This window comes from Eucalyptus grandis, chromosome 7 (genome assembly GCF_016545825.1).
Source record: "Eucalyptus grandis isolate ANBG69807.140 chromosome 7, ASM1654582v1, whole genome shotgun sequence".
NCBI classification, from domain to species: domain Eukaryota; kingdom Viridiplantae; phylum Streptophyta; class Magnoliopsida; order Myrtales; family Myrtaceae; genus Eucalyptus; species Eucalyptus grandis.
This window is the reverse complement of record NC_052618.1, coordinates 49,323,548-49,348,716: the sequence shown is the minus strand read 5'-3', so window position 1 is coordinate 49,348,716 and position 25,169 is coordinate 49,323,548. Positions and strand designations below refer to the sequence as shown.

General features: G+C 43.8%; 4 protein-coding genes across 6 annotated transcripts; 2 read left to right on the top strand and 2 right to left on the bottom strand.

Moving 5' to 3' along the window:
- Positions 1-438: 438 nt before the first annotated feature.
- LOC104455768 (transcription factor TCP7) lies at positions 439-1,606 on the bottom strand. Its single transcript, XM_010070501.3, is given in 2 exon segments — positions 439-526; positions 529-1,606. Coding segments are annotated over 2 exon segments (819 nt in total). The 5' UTR covers positions 1,268-1,606; the 3' UTR covers positions 439-446.
- A 7,908-nt stretch (positions 1,607-9,514) lies between these two features.
- Positions 9,515-14,772, top strand: LOC104454015 (E3 ubiquitin ligase BIG BROTHER-related). Its single transcript, XM_010068706.3, has 8 exons — positions 9,515-9,532; positions 10,258-10,953; positions 11,508-11,850; positions 11,937-11,998; positions 13,613-13,648; positions 13,732-13,853; positions 13,948-14,056; positions 14,514-14,772. Exons 1-8 carry the CDS (start codon positions 9,515-9,517, stop codon positions 14,559-14,561), a joined length of 1,434 nt encoding a protein of 477 aa, XP_010067008.2. The 3' UTR covers positions 14,562-14,772.
- An 845-nt stretch (positions 14,773-15,617) lies between these two features.
- Positions 15,618-18,740, top strand: LOC104454013 (chaperone protein dnaJ C76, chloroplastic). Of its 2 annotated transcripts, none has more exons than XM_010068704.3 (4): positions 15,618-16,062; positions 16,596-16,852; positions 17,220-17,403; positions 17,915-18,740. In XM_010068704.3, the coding sequence occupies exons 1-4, from the start codon at positions 15,664-15,666 to the stop codon at positions 18,551-18,553; spliced, it is 1,479 nt and encodes a 492-aa protein (XP_010067006.2). In that variant the 5' UTR covers positions 15,618-15,663; the 3' UTR covers positions 18,554-18,740. The 2 variants fall into 2 exon arrangements, with proteins under 2 accessions (XP_010067006.2, XP_010067007.2); XM_010068705.3 differs by having other exon boundaries at positions 15,620-16,062; positions 17,918-18,740.
- Positions 18,741-19,280: 540 nt separating this feature from the next.
- LOC104454012 (thioredoxin-like protein YLS8) lies at positions 19,281-22,233 on the bottom strand. Of its 2 annotated transcripts, none has more exons than XM_010068703.3 (2): positions 22,084-22,233; positions 19,281-19,775 (listed from the first exon to the last, which is right to left on the bottom strand). In XM_010068703.3, exons 1-2 carry the CDS (start codon positions 22,201-22,203, stop codon positions 19,467-19,469), a joined length of 429 nt encoding a protein of 142 aa, XP_010067005.1. In that variant the 5' UTR covers positions 22,204-22,233; the 3' UTR covers positions 19,281-19,466. The 2 variants fall into 2 exon arrangements, with proteins under 2 accessions (XP_010067005.1, XP_010067004.1); XM_010068702.3 differs by lacking the exon at positions 22,084-22,233 and adding an exon at positions 21,126-21,384.
- Positions 22,234-25,169: the final 2,936 nt, after the last annotated feature.

Below are 25,169 nucleotides of genomic sequence, written 5' to 3'. Positions count from 1 at the left end.
ACAAGACACTTCTAGGATTTTGCGCAAAAACCCCAATTTCCTTTTTTTTTCCTTCGAACAGCAGACCCTCGGAATTCCAAACAAGAGCCCGAATTCCCGCAAGCCCCCGTGTCTTGTCGAAGAAAGACTTCCCACCAAGGAAGAAGAAACCTAAGAATGACCCTAAAGAAACGCTACAACCAGAAAGAGTTAAAAGGAAACGACCTAAATTGAATCATGCATTGAGCGGAACTCCTACTTCTTCCTCCACCCAAAGAACTAAATAGCCTAAGCCCCTAAAAACTTCACCTAAAAATTCCTTCTTCTCCATCTTCACACAACACGCACACACACACTGACTGACTGAGAAACGACAGGACTCGCACATATTTATATTATATACCAACGCAACGCAGTAAACTGCTGGGTGCCACCGGAGCAGCCCACCCCCCCAAACCCCCACGGGATCAGCGCGTGTCGTCGTCCCTCCGGCCGGAGTTCCCGGACCCGCCCGACAAGGACGCGAGCAAGTTCAGGTGACCGGGATGTAATTCCCGACCCGGGCTGCCGACGCTTCCCCAATCCCCTGCTGCTGCTGATGCAAGAAGAAGGACGGCGCCTGCTGCGACACCGCCCCGCCCTGTTGCACCACCATCTCCGGCGGCGCCGCTGCGGCCGCCGCCGCCGCCGCGAAGCTCCAGAAGTCGGGCCGCGCCGGCAGCGCCCAGAAGCCGCCCGGGGCCCCGCCGGCGCCGACCATCCCCTCCACGGTGGGGCCCACAACGGAGACCTCGTCCTTGCCGTTCCCGCCGTCGTCCTCCGCCCTCACGCGCTTCCCGAGGATGAACGGCGGCCCGAGGAGGGGCTTGTGCTCCAAGGAAGAGGCGTTGGGGGACATGGAGATCGAGCAGGAGAGGCCGCCGGAGCTGGACCCGCCGCCGCCGCCGCCGCCGCGGACGGAGGCGGAGACGGTGGAGAAGCTGGCGGGGGTGGTCCCCGTCCCGGTGGCGGCGATGATGGAGGGCTCGGCCTGGCGGAGGAGCCACTCGATGGTCTGGCCGTCGGACTTGTGCCCGAGCTCGCGGGTGAGCTGGAAGACGCGGGCGGCGCATATGATCGGCATCCGTATCCGGCGGCCGCGTCCGTCGACCTTGCTGTGCCGGTCCTTGGAGGGGGGCTTCTTGACGGCGAGGGCGCCGTTGGCCCCCTGCTGGTGCGGCTGCCGCTGGGGATCGATGATCGCCCCGTTGGCCGCGGCGGCGTTGCTCCCCACGTCGGAATTCGACATGGCGCTCTCGAGACCAAACCCTCCTCGGCCGCCCCTCCCCCCAACCTCCGCCTCCGTCGTAAAAGGTCCGCTGCTTTCCCCTCGCTCTCTCTCTCTCTCTCTCTCTCTCTCTCCGGCGACGATCCGCAGCTACAGGACGGGCACTTCGCTGTCGCGAGCTTCGAGCTTGCCGGAACTGAGCTGAGCTGAGCTAAAAGATGGAGGAAGGTGGTTGAGTGGTGTCTGCGTCGGGCGTGGCTCGTCGTCGTCCGCGAGCTTTAGAGAGAGAAAGAGGAGAGAGAGTGAGGAGGTTTTTAGGGTTTGGAGAGGGAGAGAGAGAGAAGCTAATGATTGAGAGGCAGGAGCTGGTGGAGACAGGAAGGAGGGCACATGGGGAGTGGGGCCCATCGGGAACATCCCCCACAGCTCACGCCCCTCGGGCGGGTAAAAATCTCCACCCCCGCACCCCTCCACGCGCCGCCACCCCCCGCCCCCACGCGCCTCCCACGTGCCGCACGCCAATCGCAGGTAATGGGGAGGGAGAGAGGGGAAGGGAATTCTTTTCTTTTTTCTTTTTTTTTTTTGGTCGTGAGGAAGGGAATTTAATAAGCGTCTGGATGAGTTGTCAGATCGTGGGCCCCACCCCCTCGCTCTCTCTCTCCCTTCTCCGGTGATGAGATGAAAGCGAAACCCGACCGAAGGTTCGGGGGTTAATGCCCATCACAGCTCAGCCGAACCTCGCCGCCGGTTCCTGTTCCGCCGCCCGTGAACTCGGTCGCACAATTCAGATGCGACGTCGTTGGCCGGTCGTGTACTTACTTGCAACGTCACGCCGCGCTTCGATGTTCCCACTTTCCGAACGAGGGAAATTTCAAAATTTTAAGACCGCTCTCGGTTCGATATTCTCCTTCCTCCTCCGTTGATGCAATATATATATATATATATATATGTGTGTGTGTGTGTGTGTGTGTGTGTGTGTACACGAGAGCGTGGACGCATTCAACAAATAAACCAATAGAGAAAAACGGATTGATATGCAGGAGGAGTATAAAACGATTATTAGGCCGATTGTGTTTGTAGCATTGCCACAACACTCTTTCTTTCACACGAGATCTTTGTTCAAGATGTGCTCAATAAGATGACTCGTCACCTTTTCTTAATCGATGCTCTCGAAAAAAGAGGGATTGAAACCCGATAACAAATATGGAGAAATAGATTAATGGTCATCAGTTACTCTAGTTATATAATACACTAACTAATTATTCTCGTGATTTTTCTCATGAGATGCGACTTTCTAGTTAATTCAAGTTTGGATCAAAATAATGTGTTGATTTAATGTTGTCAACTTTGAGTAAGTGATTGTTTTGTCTTATTCAATCTAATATCTCTATGCATGATTACAGTTAAAGAGAAAAGTGTGTAATCAATTGATTACGTGCGTCTTTCAGCCTTTTTCGGCTTCTACATATCTAGTCAACTTGTCAAGGATTGATCAGGCAACTCAATCAGTCGATCGTTAATCTCACGTTGCGTGGTAATTTTATGAGCTGATAAAAGTGCCATAGTTGCACTACATAGATGTTGGCAGCTCCTTGACCACCGACTTAGTAACTCCCCAGTGGCTCATTGATTTTAAGAAGCCTCAATTCTTCTATGACGTTTGATCGTGCCATGACATAGGATTATTTCAACTCTAACACATGAGCACCATGTTGTAACAATGATTACGAAGCTTACTTAGATGAGCGGCGATTGTGGCTCAAAACTAATATTCTATCACCTGCGTGGAATTTCAATAATAACACCCAAGTGCTGCCGCTCACGAGCAGCCATCTATGCTCACATTTAAAAGTTTATCATTTGAGTGTAATAGACTATAGATAAGAGATAAAAAGAGATCTAGCTATCAAAGAGTTCAACAAAATCGATGGAAATAATATATATAATGGTTACAAAATTATGAAAATAAATAATTAGTGTGTCTGTAACAAATTTATCACGAATTAATTTTTTTTTTAATTATCAAGAGTATCAAATTGATACGACAATTTCACAATTTAATTTGACGGAAGCTAAAGAAATATAAACATATCACGAATAAACCAAATTAGAGTTTTGGAAACATACATTAATTTTTAATTTTTCATGATTTTAACTGAGTGATTATCCGTACGGAGGTAACGTGGTGAAAATCGGAACCGGCCCACAAAAGGAAGGGTCTCCGCGAGCCACGTCATCCATCGCAACAAATTTGGAAAGTAATAAATGACTAACGCCCTGCGGATCGTTGTCTCCATGCGTAGTACACAGCATTATTGCAAATGTAGCCCCTGACCAAGAAGAAAATCGGGCGCCGTTGAGTCAGAAAGATTATCTCATTTCCCACCTTTTTCAGCTGGGGGAATCGGTCGAGACGGCGTCGTTTCGGGCCACGCACGCGGGAGATTTCTTTTGTAAATAACCCGCAGGTGCGCCGGTCCATCGTCCTTTAATTTTGTGGGGTTTTTTATGTGGTGGTCCGGCGACGTAACTGGAAATTAAAACGACCAGGGCACCAAAACTCACCACGTGTTAATAGGGACTGTCTCGGCTCCCGCCCAAAAATTAGATGCTCGTTTGAAGAACTCTGGACGGTTTGTATGCTTATATGAGCAAGAGAATAATTAAGGTTTCCTTTATTTAGTAAAAAGTGATTTGTTTTAAAAATGTTTTCTTTAACTCATTATTTTAAAAATATAAGTGATTCGCTGTGAAATAAATGTAATTTAAATATGAAGAGATTGAATGATATCTATTCAAGATAATAATTCGTACAATATATGGATATCAGTAATTATTATTTTTTGCTCCATTAAAGCGAGGACACTGTCGTCCCACCTAACGTATTTTGCTCGATTTGTTGCCTGGTGGGCACCTGAGATTCAACGTGTTGCTTAGCAATTTATCCACCAACGTAACATAAATGAGGCAAATAAAGAAAATAGTACGACAGAAGAAGACCGGTTTGATCTCCCGACCAATGTTACCAGAAAAAAGACATAAAAAAAGGAAAAAGAAAAAAAGAAATAGAGAAGTCGGAGCACGAAAAACGGGGGCGTTGCGCGCACGCGGCTCGTGCATCGCGTGGGGGCGACCGGTCTCGGCATTAAAGAAGTCAAGTCAGTGAGTTTTTGTCAGTGAGCCCAAATGGACGTCCCCCCCGGCCCGTATTTACGAAACTGCCACTCCGAGTTCCGGCTCCAGCGCTCGCCCTGCTCCTTTTCTCCCAGCTGTATATCCATTTTAGCAACAGTCGAGCCGTTGTTTCCGGAACGCGGGCAACCTCCTCCCGCGGCGTCCGATCCGTCACGCGTCGCCAGAGCCCCGGGGGGCGATCCGACTGATCGGACCGGCGTGCGGTGCGGTCCCCATTACGAGCACATAGGCCATGACATAGAAGCGAGTTCAATAGTGGTCACGCATGAGCAGACTTGTCAAACGAATCAATCGAATTTAAGTCGCATAAAAAATAATTCAATTCGATAGCGGTCACTGTGATCAGACTTGTCAAACGAATCTGTCGAATTTAAGTCACATAAAAATAGCTCAACTTGGATTAACCATTTTTCATGCAATACAAAATTATTAATTCATACTTAACTCAACTCATAAAATTGATATCAAAACACAGAATGAGCTAGGGAAATAAAGAGTTATATTGATTGATTGAATCTAAATAAGTTGTAAACCCATTTAATTATTTTAAATTTTACTATTCTAAACATACTTCTGACCAATTTGCTAAATATAATTAACTCGCATGACAACTTAACCTATCAGATATGGGCTTGGAGATGGTTCTATGATATGTTTTAACAGATCTACTTACGAGTTCTCTCTGTTTCAAGAAAAAAAAGAATACTTTGAAAATAAATAAAAATAATCACTTGTGTTACTAAAAATAATTAAATAATGAAAATTATTTTTTATTACCAATGGCAACCCATGTCTAAACAGTTTATTGGGCGATGAAGATATTTTTTATTTAATCATTTTCGATGAGCAATAAAAATAATCACTTTTACAAAGATATTTTCCAAAATATTCATTATTCGCATGGTAAATGGAGCTTTAATCGTTGTTTGAAATTCTTTATTGGACACCAAAACAAAGATTATATCGTCGTCGTGAAACGGATGACGAGTGAATGTAAAAATTAGCTACGTCACCTATACGTACTGATTGATTGCAACTATCGATTGCAATGTAATCTGAAAAGCCCAACAATCATCAGAGTTTGAAAAAAGACATTTCCACTTAAGGAAGTGTTGCTATTTCAAAGCGGATGGACTAATCTTAATCTGGCTCTTCGAGCTAATTTAATAAACTCATAGAGCATCTCAATCCGTCGTTCAATATTTGCGACGTTCTTATGGCCAAAAGGTAATTGGAAACTTCAGTGTCGAGGTACAACGTAGAAATTTAACTTATCCGACAAAATTCATCAACGCCCTAAAGACTACGATAAAACTAGATTGGTAGCTTAATAAAATAAAGGGGACATTATTGAATCAATTTTATAAGGCAGCCAGGAAGTTTTTGCGTTTCTTTTTTTCCCTACCTTATCCAATCGCATCATTGAAATCCGACACGTAAACAAATTCTCCCCATTATTCTAATCGACCAGCTGCCACAAAATCTCCGCTAATCATCCGTGTTTTTAATTATTTTAAAATTCCAAACTTTATCAGGCAACGGTCAACACACGATGGATTATTTTCCCGGGGAGTCAATTTTCGGGGCCCAAAGCCGGATTTACCAAGTAGACATTTCCGACACCCCAAAAAGGAGAAAAACAAAACAAAAGAAAACTGCATAAAAGTCCTCGTCCCGAATACTTTTTGCGAACGTGGGGCCTCCAAAGTCTTAAAGTTGGTGTCGCGTGGGGTCCCCGCAAAAACCACTAATTAATTATTCGGCCAGAAGCAGGAGAGAGTATCTCACCGTCACGCGATGGCACCGAGGTTATTAAGCGGCGCGAAAATCATGTTCACCTTTCTAATTTCGACGCCAAAAGATGCGCAAGCTAATCCCACCACACCGCACCTTTATAAAATATCATTAAGGCCTTGACCCGTGCGACTTTATCTTCTTGATCGGGCTGCCCCCCGTAACGCGGTTTTCGCGACGTGAAAGACAAATTACACGGCGCGGGAAATGAGATGTAAATTAGGCACACGAGGGGCACATATTCCGCTCTACTGATGACGCGTCGATTGCCCCTGCTCCTATGATTTGTTTAAAATCGCCGATTTAATTGAATGAATAATAGCGTTTTATGTCCTTGACCTAACCACTACCGTAGGATATTATAATAATAATAATGATAATCGTCATTATTATCGTTGTACAAAACGGCAGTGCATAATTGCGCCACGGATTTGATGTACTTATAATACTCGATCGCGTCTCATTTGTTTAAGCGACTACGTGGTGGAACATTCCATGTTGCGCTATTAGAATAATTGAGTTTTTGATCGTAATCTTAATTTAATATTTTAAAATAATTTTGGGTTTTGGTGATGATTATGGTATGACCCCAATGGACCCCCCCGCAAGAAGGGTCTCTCGACATGTATTCCTCGGATCAGGGGTTGTGTGCGGTTTGGGGCATGGATGGTCCCTTCCTTTACGTAAGACTTTGTTTCTAAACGAAAAGAAAGCTTTCTAGATTTAGTGAGGACTTCTACGCAATTTCTAATGCCGTGGGGCACAACATAAAAGGTGTAAAATCACTGACTCAAATAGTTTATGAATTTTGATTAAATATGTAATGCAGTTTATAAACCATAAACCGACATGGAATATCATCCCTTAATTTTTAATTCATTCAATGTTGTCCATTGACTTTTGATACATCTTCGATTTAGTTCATGGTCTATATGAAAATGTTCAATATTGTCCCCGAATTTGAATTGATAAAATGACGTCATCGAACATTTTTACATGGTTTAAAAACTAAATTGAACATGTACCAATAGTTTACGGACTAAGCTGAACAAATTAAAAGTTCAAAAACGACATTATACCTCGAGCTAAAGTTCTCGAATCACATTAAACAAATTTATAGTTTATAAACGATTTGCATCATTATCCTAAATAATTTCTATGCAAGAAGACCTAACCATTTGTGCCATTTTGGAGATTATTCAATGGAAAATGAAGGCCCGTGATGGTATTTCGATGGGTTCATTTAATATGTTATTGGATCATGGGCAGATGACATGAGCGTTCAGTGTGACTTTTGCTTCGACTGATGCCGTTGTTCTTGAAAACTTTGAAATATTGGAAATATATTTTTACTTAAGCTTTGTTTTTTTTTTTTTGGTAAGTTTTATTTAAGCTTTGTTTGTTTGTTTTGAAGAAAATAAATGATTTGAAAAATGTTTTCCAATAAATGGTTCTCGTATGGCTTAAAATAATTATTCAAAGAGAAAATACTCTCATTATCGATAATAATTGCATAAATAATTTCGTAAATGATAAAAATATCTGTTATTCATTTATTTTTATAAGTGATAAAAGTAATTATTTTTATAACAATATTTTTGAAATCGTCAATTTTATGCGAATTAAACGGATTCTTAATATTGATTGAACATTAGAAAAACCGGCAAATGCATTGTCGACGGCCATCGTAATGTTTCTTAATTTTTTTTAAAATTATTTCGAAGCCCAAATTTCTTGAGGCGTAGCATCTGTTTGGTTTGCCTTTTAAAAAAAAAGTTATTCATAAAAGGAGAAATTTATATTCCGAGAAAACGAGGTTAATGATGCAAACGTAAAACGAGACGGGCCGTGTATGCTTTTTTATCTCCCCGCACGTGGGGATCAGTGTCGGGTCCATTCATAGACATCACGTCCTCTTCTGTGCATGGGGAGATTACAACGGACACGTGCCATGTCACTCCAACCACAAAATTAGGGAATCAGATAGAATTCGAGTCGCGAGTTTTTGTGTTTCGGTGTGCCGTTGATCTTGTCACGATGCTTTTGAACTTCCATTTCGTAGACATCTTATCGATATCATCGATCGGACAGGGAGGCTTGCCGGCAACTCTGGTCGAGGCCTAGGCGCAGGCGGGTGACCCTCGCATGGCCTTCGACGAGAGCCTCGTTCACTCTAGTTTGACCCCACATGAAGTTGGGCTACGGATGAGCAATTCAAAATTTCGTACTGTATTACATTGAATCTACTAATTGGAACATGCTCCTCATATTTCAAAACCTGAAAGGCTAGATACTTAAAATTCGGAAGTTTCAAAATTGATTTCGAAATCTATCAATGTTTTTCCTGTATTATTAATTGAATAATTATAATGAATTATCATTTTTAATGATTACCATTTATTGTCACAATCAACTAATCACGACTTATATTTAGATATCGAAAAATATGAAATATTAATAAAGCGAATACATCAATCGTTAAATGAAACTCTAGACTAGTGATTCTACATTCTATATTCATTATCGAATGTCATGAAGTATTATAGGATTGTGTGAAGACATAAATTAAGAAAAACATAAAAACTTATTTTAAATTGTAGATTATAGGTTTTACCTACCTAAAATTTAGAACTCAGCTGTCGAATTACATATATTATAATTTGAAATCGGATTGATTTTTCCACATCTGATTCTTCGGTGTGGAATTCTATTATGAAATTGTGCTTATCCTTAACTGTGGCCTTTAGCCTGAATCTATCGACCCGAATCGCAAGGACCCGAACCATGTCATGACTCATGACCCGACAGGATTATGTTATTTCTTGGAGGCGGGGGGTGCGATCAATTTTGGAGGGGGAAAATTCGCCCAGACCGGAACTACAATTGTCAACCTGTCATCACAGCTGGAGCCATCTCTCTCTCTCCCAGCTTTTGGAGTTATTGTAAAGAAAATGACACGACCCCGAAATATAAAAAAAAACAAATCATTTATTGGGTGTGCTCTGCTCCATTATTCAACTCGAGCTCAATTATTATTATTATTATTTTTCCCATTATAATATTTATTCATTTCTTGTTCTCTTGCGATATCCTGGAGTGTCCCGCTCGACGCAAATGTGAAAGCGGAGACCTTTCATGCGACGTTTTCCACTCCTGAATTTTCACCTTTCCGTTGACGAATCGTTCGAATTGAGTGTACGCGAAGGTCGCGGGGGCGTGGATTTTTCTCTCGCCCAGTCTCCCCCCCTGGATTTTTGCCTAATTTCGACGTGTATAATAATGTCGCGCTACGACACTGTGCGCTCGTGGATTAGGTTTCGCTTGATCACATCACTAATTGAAAAATAGAGAAAAAACCAATAACAGAATGTCCAATCCTCTAAAAGTCAATTGTAACTATTTCCAGGCTTTTTTTTCCCTTGCCTTGTACTTCAAGGTGGCCAACGAGAAAGCCCGATTGAAGTGGACGTGAAAAATCCTTTCATAGACGCGTTTGGGGACCGTGATCACGAGGAGTTAAGTTTTCTGATGGAATTGGAACGGTCTGGGTGGCTGGGTTTCGAAATGGGAATCGTTTCAAGCTCGTTTCTATGGTACGATCCAGTAGTATTTGTCCGAACCAATAAAGTTGTGCGATCGATCCTTTTCCAATCTTTTGCCTGTTGAGCCTTTGGGGGACCTAATATGCCGTTCTTGACTCAAAAGCCTGACTACTATCAAAGGAAAGATTTTGAGTGCTTTCATTTGATTCCCAGCCTTACAGGGATGTGACGTGCGAACCCGACGGGCCCACTCCCTTCTGGGCCGAAGGCCATCGGGTCGGATCTGACGATCTGCGATTGGGCCGGCCCGCAGAGGTCAAATCCGTCCACGCAAGCGACGTGACCCGTACGACGGGGGCCTGCGTCCTCTGGGCTTGGCCCACTCCCGCCCACCGAATCCTCCGCACCGTCCTCCTCTCTCGCGCGCCCCCACCCGGCACGCTCGTGCGCCCGCTCCATCTCCGGCGTTAGATCGAGCAGGTCCGGCGCGGGGTCGACCCATCCAACGCGCGAGATTCGGCGGACTTACGGTGGTCCGGGGATACGGAGTTCCTCCACACGCATACACACTTAAAAAAATCGACACGCCTACGGAAAGGCTCCTCTGCCTCTGCCTCTCCACAAGTTCAAAAAGCCCCACCCGGTCATCATCTCTTTTTCTCTCGCTCCACAATCGAAGTCGTGCTCGAACGACATCTCCTTCTCCTTCAAATTCTCCCGTGCGCCTTCGATTCTCCCCGATCGCTCCACCGGCGCCGTACATCTCCGACCTTCCGTACCGATTTCGATCCCCGTCTCCCCGGTTTCTCGAATCGGTTTCCTGATGGCGGACGTCGGCGAGCAAGTGACCAAGATCGACGGCGACGAGGCGGTCCGCGAGGAGCCGCAGCAGGAGGGCCCCGCGTCCGCCGCCGTCGACGGGGCCGCCCCCGTCGCGCCCGATGGCCTCGGCGCCGCCGGCGATGGCGATGGCGATGGCGGCGGCGGCGGCGATGGCTCCGGGCGGTCGCGGGAGGGGGCGATGGGGACGCGGCGGAGGAGGCGGCGGCGGCGGCCGCGGCGGCGCAGGAGCCGCCGCAGCCGCAGGCGAATCAGCCGTCCGCCAGCAGGACTCCGTTCACCGTCTTGAGTCAGGTCGATGCCGACTTTGCTCTCGCCCGTAGGCTGCAGGAGCAGGTACTCCGTCTCCGTCTCCGTCTCCGTCTCCGTCTGTCTGTCTCTGTCTCTGTCTCTCTCTCTGCATCCGTTGGCTTAAAGATTGTGTTTCGTCGTTCCGATGGATGAAAATTCGGCTACTCGGTAATTCTCAAAGTTAGTTGCGATGGTGTTTTTGGAGGACTCTAGATTGTCGCAGTGTTTTGGTCTTCTCAAGACCGTGTCGTTGAAATTTAGACTTTGAAGACCTGATCTCGTCTTGTTATTGTTGGAACATGGATTTGTCCCTCGTCGTTGAATTGACTTGCGTTTGAGTTTTCGTACTTCGGTTTAGTAGAATGGCTGTTTAGCTTGGACCTGAAAGTCCCTACACGCGTTGTTGTGCTTTTAGATATTGCTGCTTCCCTTTTCTCTGCATAGGGTTTCATACAAGTCGAATTGCTCGATTCAAATCTTCACTCGCCAATGGATTTTTAAGCTGCGCTGATTCATTTTCAAATTGCAAGTTTCTGATCCAAAAGCGCCCCTTGTTTTTGACTGTTTACAACGACTGACAATATATGTTTCCGGAATAGGAAAGGGCCTACATGATGCTTAGATTTAATAATGACGGCAGTGATTATGGAAGTTGGGAAGGTGGGAGCTACATACCAGACGAGGATGATGATTTTGAGGATCTTGATGATGAAACTGATGACGAGGACGATGAGGTTGAGGGCTCGCCTGATGGCACTGATCTGGATGCTGGAGATGCCTTCGATGTGCATGCTGCTGAAGATGCTCATGGAGGTAGCAACCAAGCTGTTGAACTTGAGCCAGAAAACTTCTCGAGTGATGAGGCTTATGCCCGAGCTTTACAGGATGCTGAGGAGAGAGAAATGGCAGCTCGAATGCTGGCCCTTGCTGGGCTAAATGATCGTGAGTGTTTCTCATGATACGCTCGTCTATCCTTATATTACTGCTTTGACAGTGCTGGAATTTTAAAAAACTGTTTGTGTTTGCAGGGCTTGGTGAGGAAGAAGAAGAAGAAGATGATGAAGAAGAGGATCATCATGATAATCATCAGGTATCTGTGATGTCTCTCTCTGTGTCTCTTTCTCAGCCATAAGATGCTGGATTTGTTTATATCTCATCTAGTCCTTTCTAGAGTACAAGCATACTCAAAGCTTGGTGACATGCTATGATTTTAATAATGGGAAGAATGTCTCATGGGAGCTCTCTCTATCTTGTGGTTAATAATCCTGTTGACTAGGTTTGAGTTGCTCAAGCAGCTCTTGCACTAATTTTGGTCGGTAGTCCACAATTTTCTCCGTTTTCTTCTCTTTCTCCGTTACTATACTATAATCAGGCCAGAGAGCCCTTGCCTTCGTGGCTGTATTATTCTATGGGTTTATTTTACCCAGATTATTGTGTATGTGGAGAGTTCCTTGATGGGAACGATTATGGAGTTTTTATGCGCAATGTGCTGAGGAAATGAGGTCAAGATGAGATTGGTTCACGGGAGATAAATAACATCTAGAGTATCCTTTAACGATTGAAGGAAAACATATACAATGGATGCCATGCACGATTCTGCTATATTTGATGTTGGATATAGAGAAAGGTAAAAGTTAAAACATTTTGAAAAAGATGTGCTAACCTTCTCTAACTTGGTGGATGAGTAATGTTGCCTTGCCTCATTAGGAAGTTGTGTGGAGTGCTAGCAGGGTAATATTTTAACATACATGCGATATTAAAGCTTTTCTTATTCTTTTGAGTTGCAAAAATAGTTGAGACTTCTTAATATTCTAGCTGGTTCTTCATGTGGTAGAATGTTGTAATGCCTCTGGGTAACTTGTTGAGAATCCCTTATAACTCGAGATGCTGCATTCCTATCACTCAGCCCTACTAAATTATCGATGAAAGTTGAGACGGCTTAGCTTCTCTAATTGTTGCCTTTTCTGTTTAAGTGGGTAATCATTATATCAGCTTTAGCAGTTGAGAGCCTGATAAATGTGGACTCTGTGTTGGCGGGAAGTGGAATTAATGGCGATCAAGTTTTTAATCTAGACTTAGACAGAAAAAGGGCAATTTATGCCACCTCTTCATGCTTAAGATTCTGGTGGGGCAAGGAATCACTAATAGGAAGTGCGCCATTGATATAACAAATGTGCAGGGTATTGGTCATTCAATTAAAGAATCAGAGGCCTTTTTGTCTTTTCAATAGGTTTTTGGAAGTTATTAGCTCTTGCCTCCCACAGCTTGAACTCTTAGATTTTATTGTACGACGTATTTTCTATTTATTATAAAGTCTTTAAAAATTTCTTCCGAAGTTTAACTTACCCTACGTACAAAAGATAGTAAGTAAAGCTCTAGGTAGAAAATATGCTTAGCATGCTTTGATTTTACATCCCTGACAGTGTTTTGAGTGCCCGGGATATAGTCAAGCTTGAAAGTTTTAGGTGCCGTGTGTACATTCATGCATTTGTGCAAGCATGAATAATCATTCTTCTTGCTTTATAAACAAGCTAATCAACAATACTAAAGCAGTTAGTAAGCCATCTGCCTATAGTAGACTAGGAGGCTAGGTCAAATAATTGAGGACTGTTATATGCACTTTCTTGTAGATTGTTGTGGCCACTTTATTATTTTTTTAAGTGAAGACTGAATTCTTTCTTCTAATGTGTGGATGGGATTGCAGGGCGTGTGGGAGGATGTTGATGAGCTCTTATATGAAGTAAGAATATAAGCCAGCTTGTTGTCTTTCTTTTTGGTGGATCTCCTGCTTTCATCATGTTAAGCATTGATCTCGTTCTGCAGGAGTTGCTGGCCCTAGGTGAGGTGGTTGGAACTGAGAGTAGAGGGCTTTCAGCTGACACAATTGCTTCTCTGTCTTCTGTTAGCTATAAGACAGGCAGCAGTCAGCATGGCACCAATGATTCGTAAGTGCCTAGATTTGCTATTATTCCATGTCACCAAACATATAGTTCAGTTTTGGGTGCCATGATAGCTCAATGAAATTTTTTGTTTTTCCAGGTGTGTCATTTGCCGGTTGGATTATGAGGATGGTGAGAAGCTAACTGTGCTATCTTGCAAACATTCATACCATTCAGACTGCATAAATAATTGGCTGCAAATAAACAAGGTATGATTATTTCTCGAATCATCTAAAGGCGTGGCTCTCTAGTTTATTACGTTGTTATGTCCATTAATGCAGTATGAATTCTTTCATCTCAAACCTGTTTTTCTTTGAAACTTGTGCTTAAGCAAAAGATATGGATCTTATCAAAAAAGATTCATGGATTGTTCGTTTTCTTTATCCAACAAGTAGCACTTCGTTTTGGTTGGCCCATCCCTGTACTTTTCTTTTTGATAGGTGGCACATCCGTATACAGTCATGAATAAAGTGGTCATAAATTTCTAATTGGTGTATTGCATCACTCGCTTGTGAATTTAACTAAAGACAGTGGGGGCATAATATTTGTGTATGGAGGACAAGACAAGGCCTTCTCCATTGCTGTATATCCATGCTTTTACGGTATGTGGCAGAGGCAAACGGTTCAATTTATCTATGGCCTTCTTTTTTTTTTTTTGCTTGGCAGGTCTGTCCTGTTTGCAGTGCCGAAGTCTCTGGATCTCCGAACAGTTAGTGAAGTATTGTCGCGGCTACATGCTATAGCTCAAATAATAGACGTAGGAGTTAAGTTCTTTACAATGGCTAGCGACGCGATTCATACTCATGCTCCTTCTGCGAGAAAGATTACATTGTCTTTGTATCCTTCTGATCCGTGGCATGGACTTGATCGTTCTCTTCTGGTTATATTATAGTGTATGAAACGATATGAAGTTCTTTCTTCCTTCCTTTTCTCTTGGAAGTTTTGGATCATGAAACCACCTCCTGCAGAGAGTCCTTTTAAAGATGGATTTCAGGGGAAGCCAATACGTGAAATGTCGCGCAGGTTCCGGCACATGATAGAACATTGGCTGATGCTTTGCGTCATCGCATCGAAGCCATCCTCGTTACTCGTAAGTGTTGGAGTTGAAGGGACTTTTAGGGTCATGTCTGAGTAGCGGGTATAGACCGAAAGCCTTGCTACCGTTGTCTTTCTGTGGCCGTGACCGTGAGTAACGAGGGAATTGCAATCAAAAAGCTCTGATGCTCGATCGCGAAAAATTCTATGGGTTGTGGTAGATGAGTCAAAATTGTGCACGCATCGCGTGTCGTTTTTGCCAAAAATCATTGCTTTGGAAAATAATTTCTTAAAATTGATTATTTGTGTCTGCTTATAATAACGAATAGACAAAAGATATTTTCATCTGACACCACAAACTTTTTGGGCATTTATTTTTATTAACAAGGAAAATGTTTTCGATTGATTAATATTTTAAAGGAATATAGCCAATCACTTCTTATTTTTCAGAAAAAAATGATGTGGAAAAATTTAGGAAAATCGGCGTGGCAAGGAATCGACTTCAATTTGCAAAGCCGATGGAGCACTTTGGTACATCGCGACTGAACCCTTTATTGTGTGGCATCCATCACGCGCATCTTCGCCCTGAATGTTCGGAGCTGGAGCTCCTTCAAAAAGCTCGACAACGATTTATCCAAAAGAGCCAAAAAAATAAAATAAAAATTAAACAAATATCTCATAGGAGGCGCCAAAAGAGCACCAAAAATATCTAAAAAATCTCACCTTATTTGGCCCCCCTCCCGTCTCTCTGCTCTCGTGCTCTCTCGCTCGCTCTGTAACAATGAGCGCTTCGACGAGCCCGTGCCTAATCTCTCCCGCGGCTTCCATCGCGACGGCGGCGATCTCGAAGCCGAACCGGCTCCGGCTCGGGTTCGGGTTCGGGTTCGAGCTCGACGCGAGGAAGTACCGCTCCGCCTCCGCCTCCGCCTCCGCATCATCATCATCATGCAGAGCGGCGTCTTCTTCTTCGGCGACGTGGATGATGACGGACTTCGACCTGTACGACCTCCTCGGCATCGACAGCTCATCCTCCCCCGCCCAGATCAAGCTCGCCTACCGCTCCCTCCAGAAGCGGTGCCACCCGGACATCGCCGGCCCGGAGGGCCACGACATGTCCATCATCCTCAACGACGCCTACGCCTTGCTCTCCGATCCGGCCTCCCGCGCCGCCTACGACAAGGTCAGCGCCCCCCCACCCCGGTGTCCTTCGTTCGTTTCCAGTTTCGGATCGATGGAGTAGTCATCGTTGTTTTAGTTGCTCGGAACGGAGGAAACGAGATGGGGAGAGCAAGAAATATAGTTCGTCCGTAGCATCCCTTCGTTTTTGCTGGTGTTCAGCTCGATTTCTTATGCTATTCGTACTTTGATTGCGTTTGGAACTTAGCATGTTTTGTGGGAGAAAGTGCAAGAGCAAATCGCTATGTAATTTGGTAGGAGCGAAAGTTGGAGTAATTAATTGCTCGTCTACTGAAGCCTGATTGACTTGAGAGATCTAACGGCAGACGCGGCACGGCTTAGTTCTACGAGTACTCAAAACGCGGTAGGAATTAGTTGCAATATTGCCTGACCTGTAATTAGGACTCAGAACGCTGGAATTACGTTTGATTTTTACTCTGTAATGTTTGATAGGGTTTGAAGCTTAAGGTCCTGTTTTAGTCATGAAAGCGAAACTGGAAGCTTGATGTTTACCGTAAGTGTAATGTGACCGTACAGGAACAAGCGAAGACCTCTGAACTTCGAGGTTACACAGGGAAGCCCATCTACTCGGTATGGCTCGGTTCCGACAGCGAACAGAGAGCGGTGTTCGTGGATGAGGTCAAGTGCGTCGGCTGCTTGAAATGCGCCTTGTGCGCCGAGAGGACCTTCGCGATCGAGTCGGTCTACGGGAGGGCGCGGGTCGTTGCGCAGTGGGCCGACCCCAACCATAAAATTCAACAGGCGATAGAAGCCTGTCCCGTGGATTGCATCTCGTAAGATCTCATCTCATTTCTCATCAATCCTTAAGTAAAGCCCTGCCAATGTTAAAAGTCATGTCGAGAACTGTGTCGGATACTAGGATGCTCAAAGAAAGTTTTACATGACGTAATTCAAAACTAAGAAAGAGATGCGTTAGAAGCCAAAGGTGAAATGTGGGAATTTAGCTTAAGCTCCAAAATCAGGTATACCTCTATCTTTCTCTCTGTTTTTGGGTACTGCCTCTTCAATCTGCGGGCATCTTTGACAGTGTTTTTAATTTGGTGTCATCTTAGTTTGCCAAGCCTCAGATTCATGGCTTGGATTTTACTTTTATAGAAATTTGAATTTTACTTAATACTCTTCAATCTTTTGCGAATGCAGTATCGTTGAGAGATCAGACCTGGCAGCTCTCGAATTTCTGATGTCTAAGCAGCCGAGGGGCAACGTAAGAATTGGTGCCAGCAACTCGGTCGGTTCACGCGTCTCTAACATATTCGTCGATGTGAAGAAGTTTCAAACCAGGGTTACCGAGGCAAGGAGCAAAGCCGCAACAACAGATGATGAGGTCAGTTTGCAGACTCGAAAGTAGTGAGTTCTGCATGTCAAAATTTGCACTTGAACTGAGTCTCGCCATGGGCCATTTCGGAATTGGGCTTGACAATTATTGGTGTAAATCGAATGGAGACTTTATAGGAAGGCTAAAATATCATGATTTCTCAACCTACAGATATAGTCACTGCCTTATGACCTGTCAAATTTGAGCAAACGAGATGCTTTGCCTTATAGAACTGCTCGCGCAACGGATTATTCTCCTAAATCCAGATTAGAGGCTAGGCTTGCCGATTTTTGGCTTCTTCTTCATTATGATTATAGTATGAGGCACAGGCGTGTTTATTAAAGCATGTAACTTTGGTTTTAGTCAAGATTTGCGCCTATCTAATCTACATCTACCTCATGATTTATTGGCCTTTCATAACAAAACTCAGGAGACAAATATGTATCGCCTGTTTTTCTATTTTCATTCTATACTAATGCTGTTATGCCAAGATATGTAGTAATGGGAAGTTCATTTCCAGCAGACTGATCTGCAAATGAAGGCTCGAGTTTCAGCTATCCAGGCAATCAGGTCGATCTCAAACTGGATATACTGGCAATCGCCCGACATGGGAAGCAAAGCCCTGACACGTAGAACTGGAGATTCAAGGGATCCAGACCTCAAGAAACTCCGCGATGCTGCGGCTTCTAGGAAATTGGCAGGTGTCAAATCTGCGAATGCCAGACGAACCACCGCAAGCCTATCATACCATGATGAGTATTGGATTCCCACTCTCCATGCGCTTCCGCCTGCAACCGCAACTGAGGAGGAATCTGCTCCTAGAGTTTCCAAGGAGTCCTCATCTAACAAAAGGCAAAAGAGACGCGATCCCCGTCCGAGCACAAAGAGGAATACTTCAAGGAACCCACTATGGCGGGCGTTTCCAGTCTGTGCAGCCTCGGTTGCCGCTGCAATTGTGAGGTCACAGGTTGGGGATGGAATGGTTGGGGATTTGCAACAGCACGTCGGCGGATCTCTAGCGCTGGACATCGTTAACAGCTCGTGGATGCAGGTACTGTTAGCCGGGATCACGTGGTATTTCATTGGTGTAACGGTCGTAGATCTAGTAGAAGCAGCTCTAAGCAAAGTGGGATCAGCTAAAGAGCAAAAGAAGATGTGACATCACATTGTATTGTTAGAACATACCCAAAGAAGTCAGAGGTACGCAGGACAATTTCGATAACCACCCCCGAAGTCGGGGGAATATCTGATACAGATGCTCGATGCAATTATCGAATTGCCTATGATATAGATGATTGATGCCATAAATGTTTCCATCATTTAGCTGCTAACATATTAAACCTTCATATCATCGTCCCAACAGAATTGGAAACGAAACATTCAAGGTGGGACTTGATGGTTGTATTCTATATTCTACCCGCGCAGTTTTCCAAAACTCGAGGCTTCAGCCTTTTGTCATGACCAAAACTAATCACAGATTTCGCTTGCTGGCATCCCTGCCACTAGATATATTGAATTATTGAAGATAAGGCGTACATTGAGCGACATCCGAGCACAAGAGAGCTTGCCTCCGCCCTTGCTATCAAATTTGGCAAGGTGACTTCTGCATCTCGATGATAGAGGAAGAACAGTCCGACCAGACGTTAAAAAAAAAAAAAAAAAAAATCGCACCAGACTGACAAACTCTACCTTGGCGTCAATATTCACAAAATCATCTTGATTACCTTTTCAAGATTCTGAAATGCACTAATGATTTCATCGCCATTGTTGGCTGAACCTGGCCAAATCTTTACGAAACTCTTAGGAGCTATCCCTTCTTGCTCTTGTCGATTCAATAACATTATTCATACACAAAAGAAACATCATATCAGCCAGACAACACACAATAAGGGAGCAGTCATAACTTTTATCAAATTATCCAATACGCTGTACCAAGTCAGAAAAGCTCCATGCAGAAAAGTTCGTATGGAGTATTCACTAAATGACAGTTTCAGTCAAATTGAGGAGACAAAGGTCGCAATGGGTTTCTGAAGACTTACATGCACCCAATAACTACAGTTTGGCACAAAGAATTAATAGCGGTACTTAGTGGAGTAGTCCTTGGGAGCAATGACCAGACCACGACCCTTCCTAGCACCTCGATACACCGTCTCGACAATATCGATGAATTCCTGCTTATCCTTGAGAGCCCAGTTGATCTTGTTATTGTTTCCAGTTCCAAGATCTATCATAATGTGCTTGTTCCTGAAGAAGAACATGACTGTGGACGGGTCATAAAGCTCGTACATGGTGTTGAAATCGGGCACCTCAGTTATGTCCACAAGGTATATGACAGCAAAGTTCTTTATGGTCTCCGCAACTGATGCCAGCACTTCATCCATCTGCAACCCAAATTCACACGTATTATAACCCAAAAGGTAAGCAGTACTTGAATTTATAGAAGCAAATTGACAATGACACAACACCTCGTGATGCATACAGGAAGCAAGGCATAATCAGCATAGAAATGATTCTTCTATTTTTTCACTCTATCAAAATAATTAACTGAGATCTCTAAGGGCAAATGTCCATTTAGCCTTCACAACACTGCGCATTGGTTCATACTATTGGCATAGCTAGATGACAATTAAAAGTACCATATAGATCCAGTGGCTACACAGCGCATTTAAACACTCCACCAGAATTAATTGTTCCTGCATGCTGCGCAACTGGTTCTTTGAGCATTTAAGAAACTAATGGTTTGTATCCACGATAATTTGGCCACTGCTTTCTAGAGAATCCTCTCGCGATCACCAAATAAACCCAAATGAACAATGAAAAGAAAACACAAAAACGCAAGTAGTAAGCAACTAATGCAGATTGCTCTCCCCCTGACTATTTAATCACGTTTTCCTTTGCATACAACAAATGTGTATGCCAGCACGTTCGACACAAAATTAGGACAAAAAGAAACACCCCAGGACATAAGCAGCTGTTCAAGTTTTGTTTATGATAGAACATGAAAGTCCTTCAGTAATAGGCATCACTGGTTAGAAATGAAGCCTCGGTACAGATAGATGAAAAGCTAAAACTCATAACAAGAACAGGGCTTCTTCACTTCTAAAGTAAATTAGCACAGAAAAACCACCGATTGACCCATTTCCCCAAAAGACCAATGACGAAGGGCATCAGCAAATTTGTTTCAAACTCTGGGGACCCAAAGAATGAACAAAAATCTTCAACTAAAACCTAATCCATTCAATTTGATCGCATGATCGGACCCATTTCCCCAAAAGACCAATGACGAAGGCCAAGAAGGGTTACTCCAGATCACACCACAACCAAAGAATGAACAAAAATCTTCAACTAAAACCACCTAAACCACTAGCAGAAGAACGGAGAGAACTCCCAACAACGCTCGACGCATCTCTCGAATTGACCCAAGATCCTCAAAAACCTAATCCATTCAATTGATCGCATGATCGGAGACGAAATCAGCACCGATCCAAGCAAGCAAAAGAAAGTCAAGCCGAGCTCCAAAGGACAAAAATTCCCAAGCTGAGCTCAGAAGTAGCACAATTAAGGAGCAGAAAACCATCAGGCGAACACATAGAAATTCACTAGTGGTTCTAAATTCTCGAAACCCTAAATTCGCAGACAAAACTAATCCCATACGAACCCAGAACCCCGCAACAGAGTACAAGCCAGTCATCGAGAATGAAAGAGAGCGAGTCGAGAGCGCGGGGGAGAACCTGCATGCAGGTCTCGTCCCAATCGTGGCCGAAGCGGATGACGACGAGCCGCTCCTCCTCGGCCAGGATGGCCTGGTCGACGGCCCATCCGGAGTGCAAGTGGGGCAGCAGATACGACATGGCTCGAACCGACCCGACCGATCGGACGATCGGATGGCTTCGCCTCGCTGCTGCTTTTCCGAGCCCTAGCGAAAGGATGCGGAGCCACGGACTTGGAGTTGGAAGACGAGCGTCTGAAAAATGCGTCGCTCGCAAGCCGGATACGCCGTGTATATATTTTATGCGGAATTTCTTCCTCGCGCGTGGGGCCCACGCGCGATACGCTGCGTTTCGAGGCGGCTCGGCGCGTGTTTATTTAGCCTATTTTTTAATTTTATTTTCTCCGCCAGTCAGTCAGTCAGTCAGTCCCTTATTCCGAAATATGACGCAATATATCCGTCGGATATTTGCGGAAAATTAGGGAACCCAAAAAAAAAAAAAAAAAAATACCCGAATGCGATGGAGAACAGCGAAGGATGCGAATGAACGTGAACTTCTGCTGCAAAGAAGGAGAAAACTAACATGAACAGAAAGCAGAACTCCATACCGATCTGCTGCTAAAAGGAAAATTATAGGCAATCGAATAGAAAATGTTGAAGACGATTCGAAATTGGCGCGAAAATCTACCTCCTCTCTCGATCCCTAATCAGAGAATCTCCGTTCCTCCTCGCATTCTGCATCTCCGAAAATCTAAAGGAACGGAAACGGAAGCAGATTACGAAGATCCGATGAACAGATGCGGTGAAATTCAAATGGAAGCGATCGACGCATATCGACCTCAGCAGACGAGGACGGCAACAATACAACGAAATCGCAGAGCCGATCGCGCGGCCGCAAGAGGAGGATTCGCGATGGCGGGGAGAGAGAGAGAGAGAGAGAGAGAGGGAGGGAGAGCGCGGGGGCGGGTTGGTTTACGTACCTGCATGCAGGTGTCGTCCCAGTCGTGGCCGAAGCGGATGATGACGACGCGCTCCTCCTCGGCGAGGATGGCCTGATCCACCGCCCATCCCGAGTGCAGGTGCGGCAACAAGTACGACATCCCTCTCCCTCCCTTCCTCCCTCCCTCTCGCTCTCTCGCTTTGCGGCGAATGCGAATGCGAATGTGCGTGTGCAAATATGGAGAATACGTCCTTCGTCGGAGACGGAGAAGGGTCTAGAGGGCACCAGAGCTTGACCGAGCGATGGCGATGCTCCACGTCACCTTCAAACCCTCCTCTCAAGAAAGAGGCACAAAAACTCCGAATAACAATGCAGGACGTAATCGACTCTTTCACCAGAAACTTTTAGCAGTCGGAAATGCAGTCAGATTTAAACATCACCTGCCGAGCAAAGTGATTTCACCACCTCTTCTGTAGATTTTTTTTTTTTTTTGGTCCAAAGAAATTGCTTCATTTCATTGCTTTACGTGATACCACTATCGCATGAAAAAAGGGGCCTCCAAACAGATTTTAGATCCGACTAGAGAGCTCGTTTCGTCGATGGGCCTTAGAGGCCCAATCCGCCACTAGATTTGCTTTGCTCGGACAGTGGGCCAATTGTATACTTCTGCATATTAGAAATGCCCTTCGACAATGCATACCATATAACTAATTCCGAACTTGAGCAAGTCTTTAAAATGCTCATGGAGGAAATAGCGAGAGAATCACCCTGAGGTGACAGATCCTGCGATGTCCTCCTATTTCTTCTCTGTCGGGAACATAAGGATAGACAGGGAATTAGGGGCCTTACGGTAGTGAAGATAGATACCACGTTAAAACTTTGGTTTTGGCGACTACTAGGAGTGAGTGGCGGTGTTCCAGTTCCTGCCCGGTTCCGTCTGGAACCTGAAACCTACAAGTTCCCAAATGATGTATAACCTGAACTCCACCGAGAAGGAACCTCTACCCCGTCACAAGTTCCAGGGTCTTGTTCCAGTTCCAACAGGTTCTTTTTTTTTTTTTTGTTATTTTCAGATTTGAACTATAACATATGCGCACGTTACCCAAAAAAAAAAACTACGTTAAAAAAAACTATAACATACGCGCAACGAAAAAAAACTATAACATATGCACACGTTACAAAAAAAAATATAACGTATGCGCACGTTACCAAAAAAAACTATAACGTGCACGCACGTTATCAAAAAAAAATATAACGTATGCGCACGTTACCAAAAAAAACTATAATGTACGCGTATACTACACAGTAACTTCCCATTGACATGTTATCTTGATACATTAACTTTACACTGCACAACAATAATATAATATAATTAGAAATTTCAAAACAAATAGCAAATTAGAAAGTAGAAATAAAACACCACTAGAACAAGAATGTCTAGAGGTACAAGTTTTGAAAATAATTTCGATTAAACCCTTAAATGAACTCAGAAAATTCTGAAATTTGGACACGTTGTATTTAAGACCTAGAGGTACAAGTTTCATGAAGAAATTGTAGTCCAATTCGTTCTGGATTAAAAGATAAAATCGATTTAATTTTCCTATTCTCTACTTGCACAGTTTTTGAAACATTTTTGGTTAAATAGGAAAATGAACTACAAAAATTACGAAATTTAAATATGTTGTAGGGAAGACATGAAGAGAGATATTTCATGCAGAACACATTACCAAAAGAACCTCATAAAAAATGATATAGTCCATGCATTGCAACTTACAATATCCGAACACATCAGATTGCACAGTTTTAGAAACATTTCCGATTAAATACCCAAATGACCTTCAAAAATTATGAAATTTGACTATTTGATAGCCAAGACCATAAGGTAGATACTTCATGAAAACATCGAAGTCAAATTAGTCCTAGATAATTAAATATGGACGGTTAAAATCCCTGTCCGTAGTACCGTAATTCCAGATCTAACCATCTCCAAAGGACCACGATTTCAACTACCTATTCTTGTTTTTTTTCTCTAAATTTTGATATGTTGTACCTTAGGATGTCCTTTACAAATTTTGTTAAGAAACCGAAGTGAAATTTCGACAAAAAGGTTGCCTTACAGTCCATGCATTCATCAAGGGTCGGTCCCAAAATCTCCAGATCCAGTCTTTCCAAAGAATAACGATTTCACCCACTTATACTTGTTTTTTTTGTCCCAAATTTAAGTATGTTATACTCCAAGAATTCCTTTACAACTTTCATTTAGAGACCGAAGCCAAACTTCAACTAGAATATCACATACAAGTCACTAGAACATCCAAGGTTGAGCTTTTTCTGCCCTAAGTAACCGGTTCCGGTTCCCAGAAAAAAGGAACTAGAACCGAAACCGGAACCGGAACCGGTCCCCCTTGGAACCGGGAACCAAACCGGACCCTCCTCCGATTCCGTTCCGGTTCCCGGGTAACTTGGGAACCGCGCTCAGCCCTAGCTATTACTAGGTAAACATGTATAATAGTCTCCCGTGCTTTGAGTGAGTGAAGGTGAGTCAAATGCTCACAATTAGGTTGACACGCCTTACGGAACTGTCCTCAACCGACGGGTATAGTAGTCTTCCGCGTCTGGAGTGAGTGAAGGTTGGTTAAATACTCACAACTAGGTTGACACGCCACCCTTCTAATCGGTTTTCAACTACAAGCCGAAGTTCCCCGATTGAGGACAAGTCTTTACACCAATACTATTGAGTGTTAGAACTGAACCGAATCGAAACTTCATGTATTTTTAGTTTGGAATTTTCAACAAAAATTAAATGGCCAGCTTAAAATCTCTCTTCTTTCTCATATTTTATTTAGGTTGGTTTCGAAAGGCAAGGCAAAAAAAGAAAAAAAACAAAAAACCAAACCAAATCAAATTGGTTTTCAGCTCATATTTGATTTGGTTCGGACTTCCTGAAAACCCAAACTGAACTGTTAACACCCTTATCAACATATCCAAACAATCATTATGGTATGACTTTAAAGGCAACTCTCGTGAGTTTAATATGTGACAATCATTGCGTAACATTGTTCCGACAAGATTCAATAATTGACCCCCACGATTCCCTCTTGGCATTTGGTTCGTCCTTGCACAAAC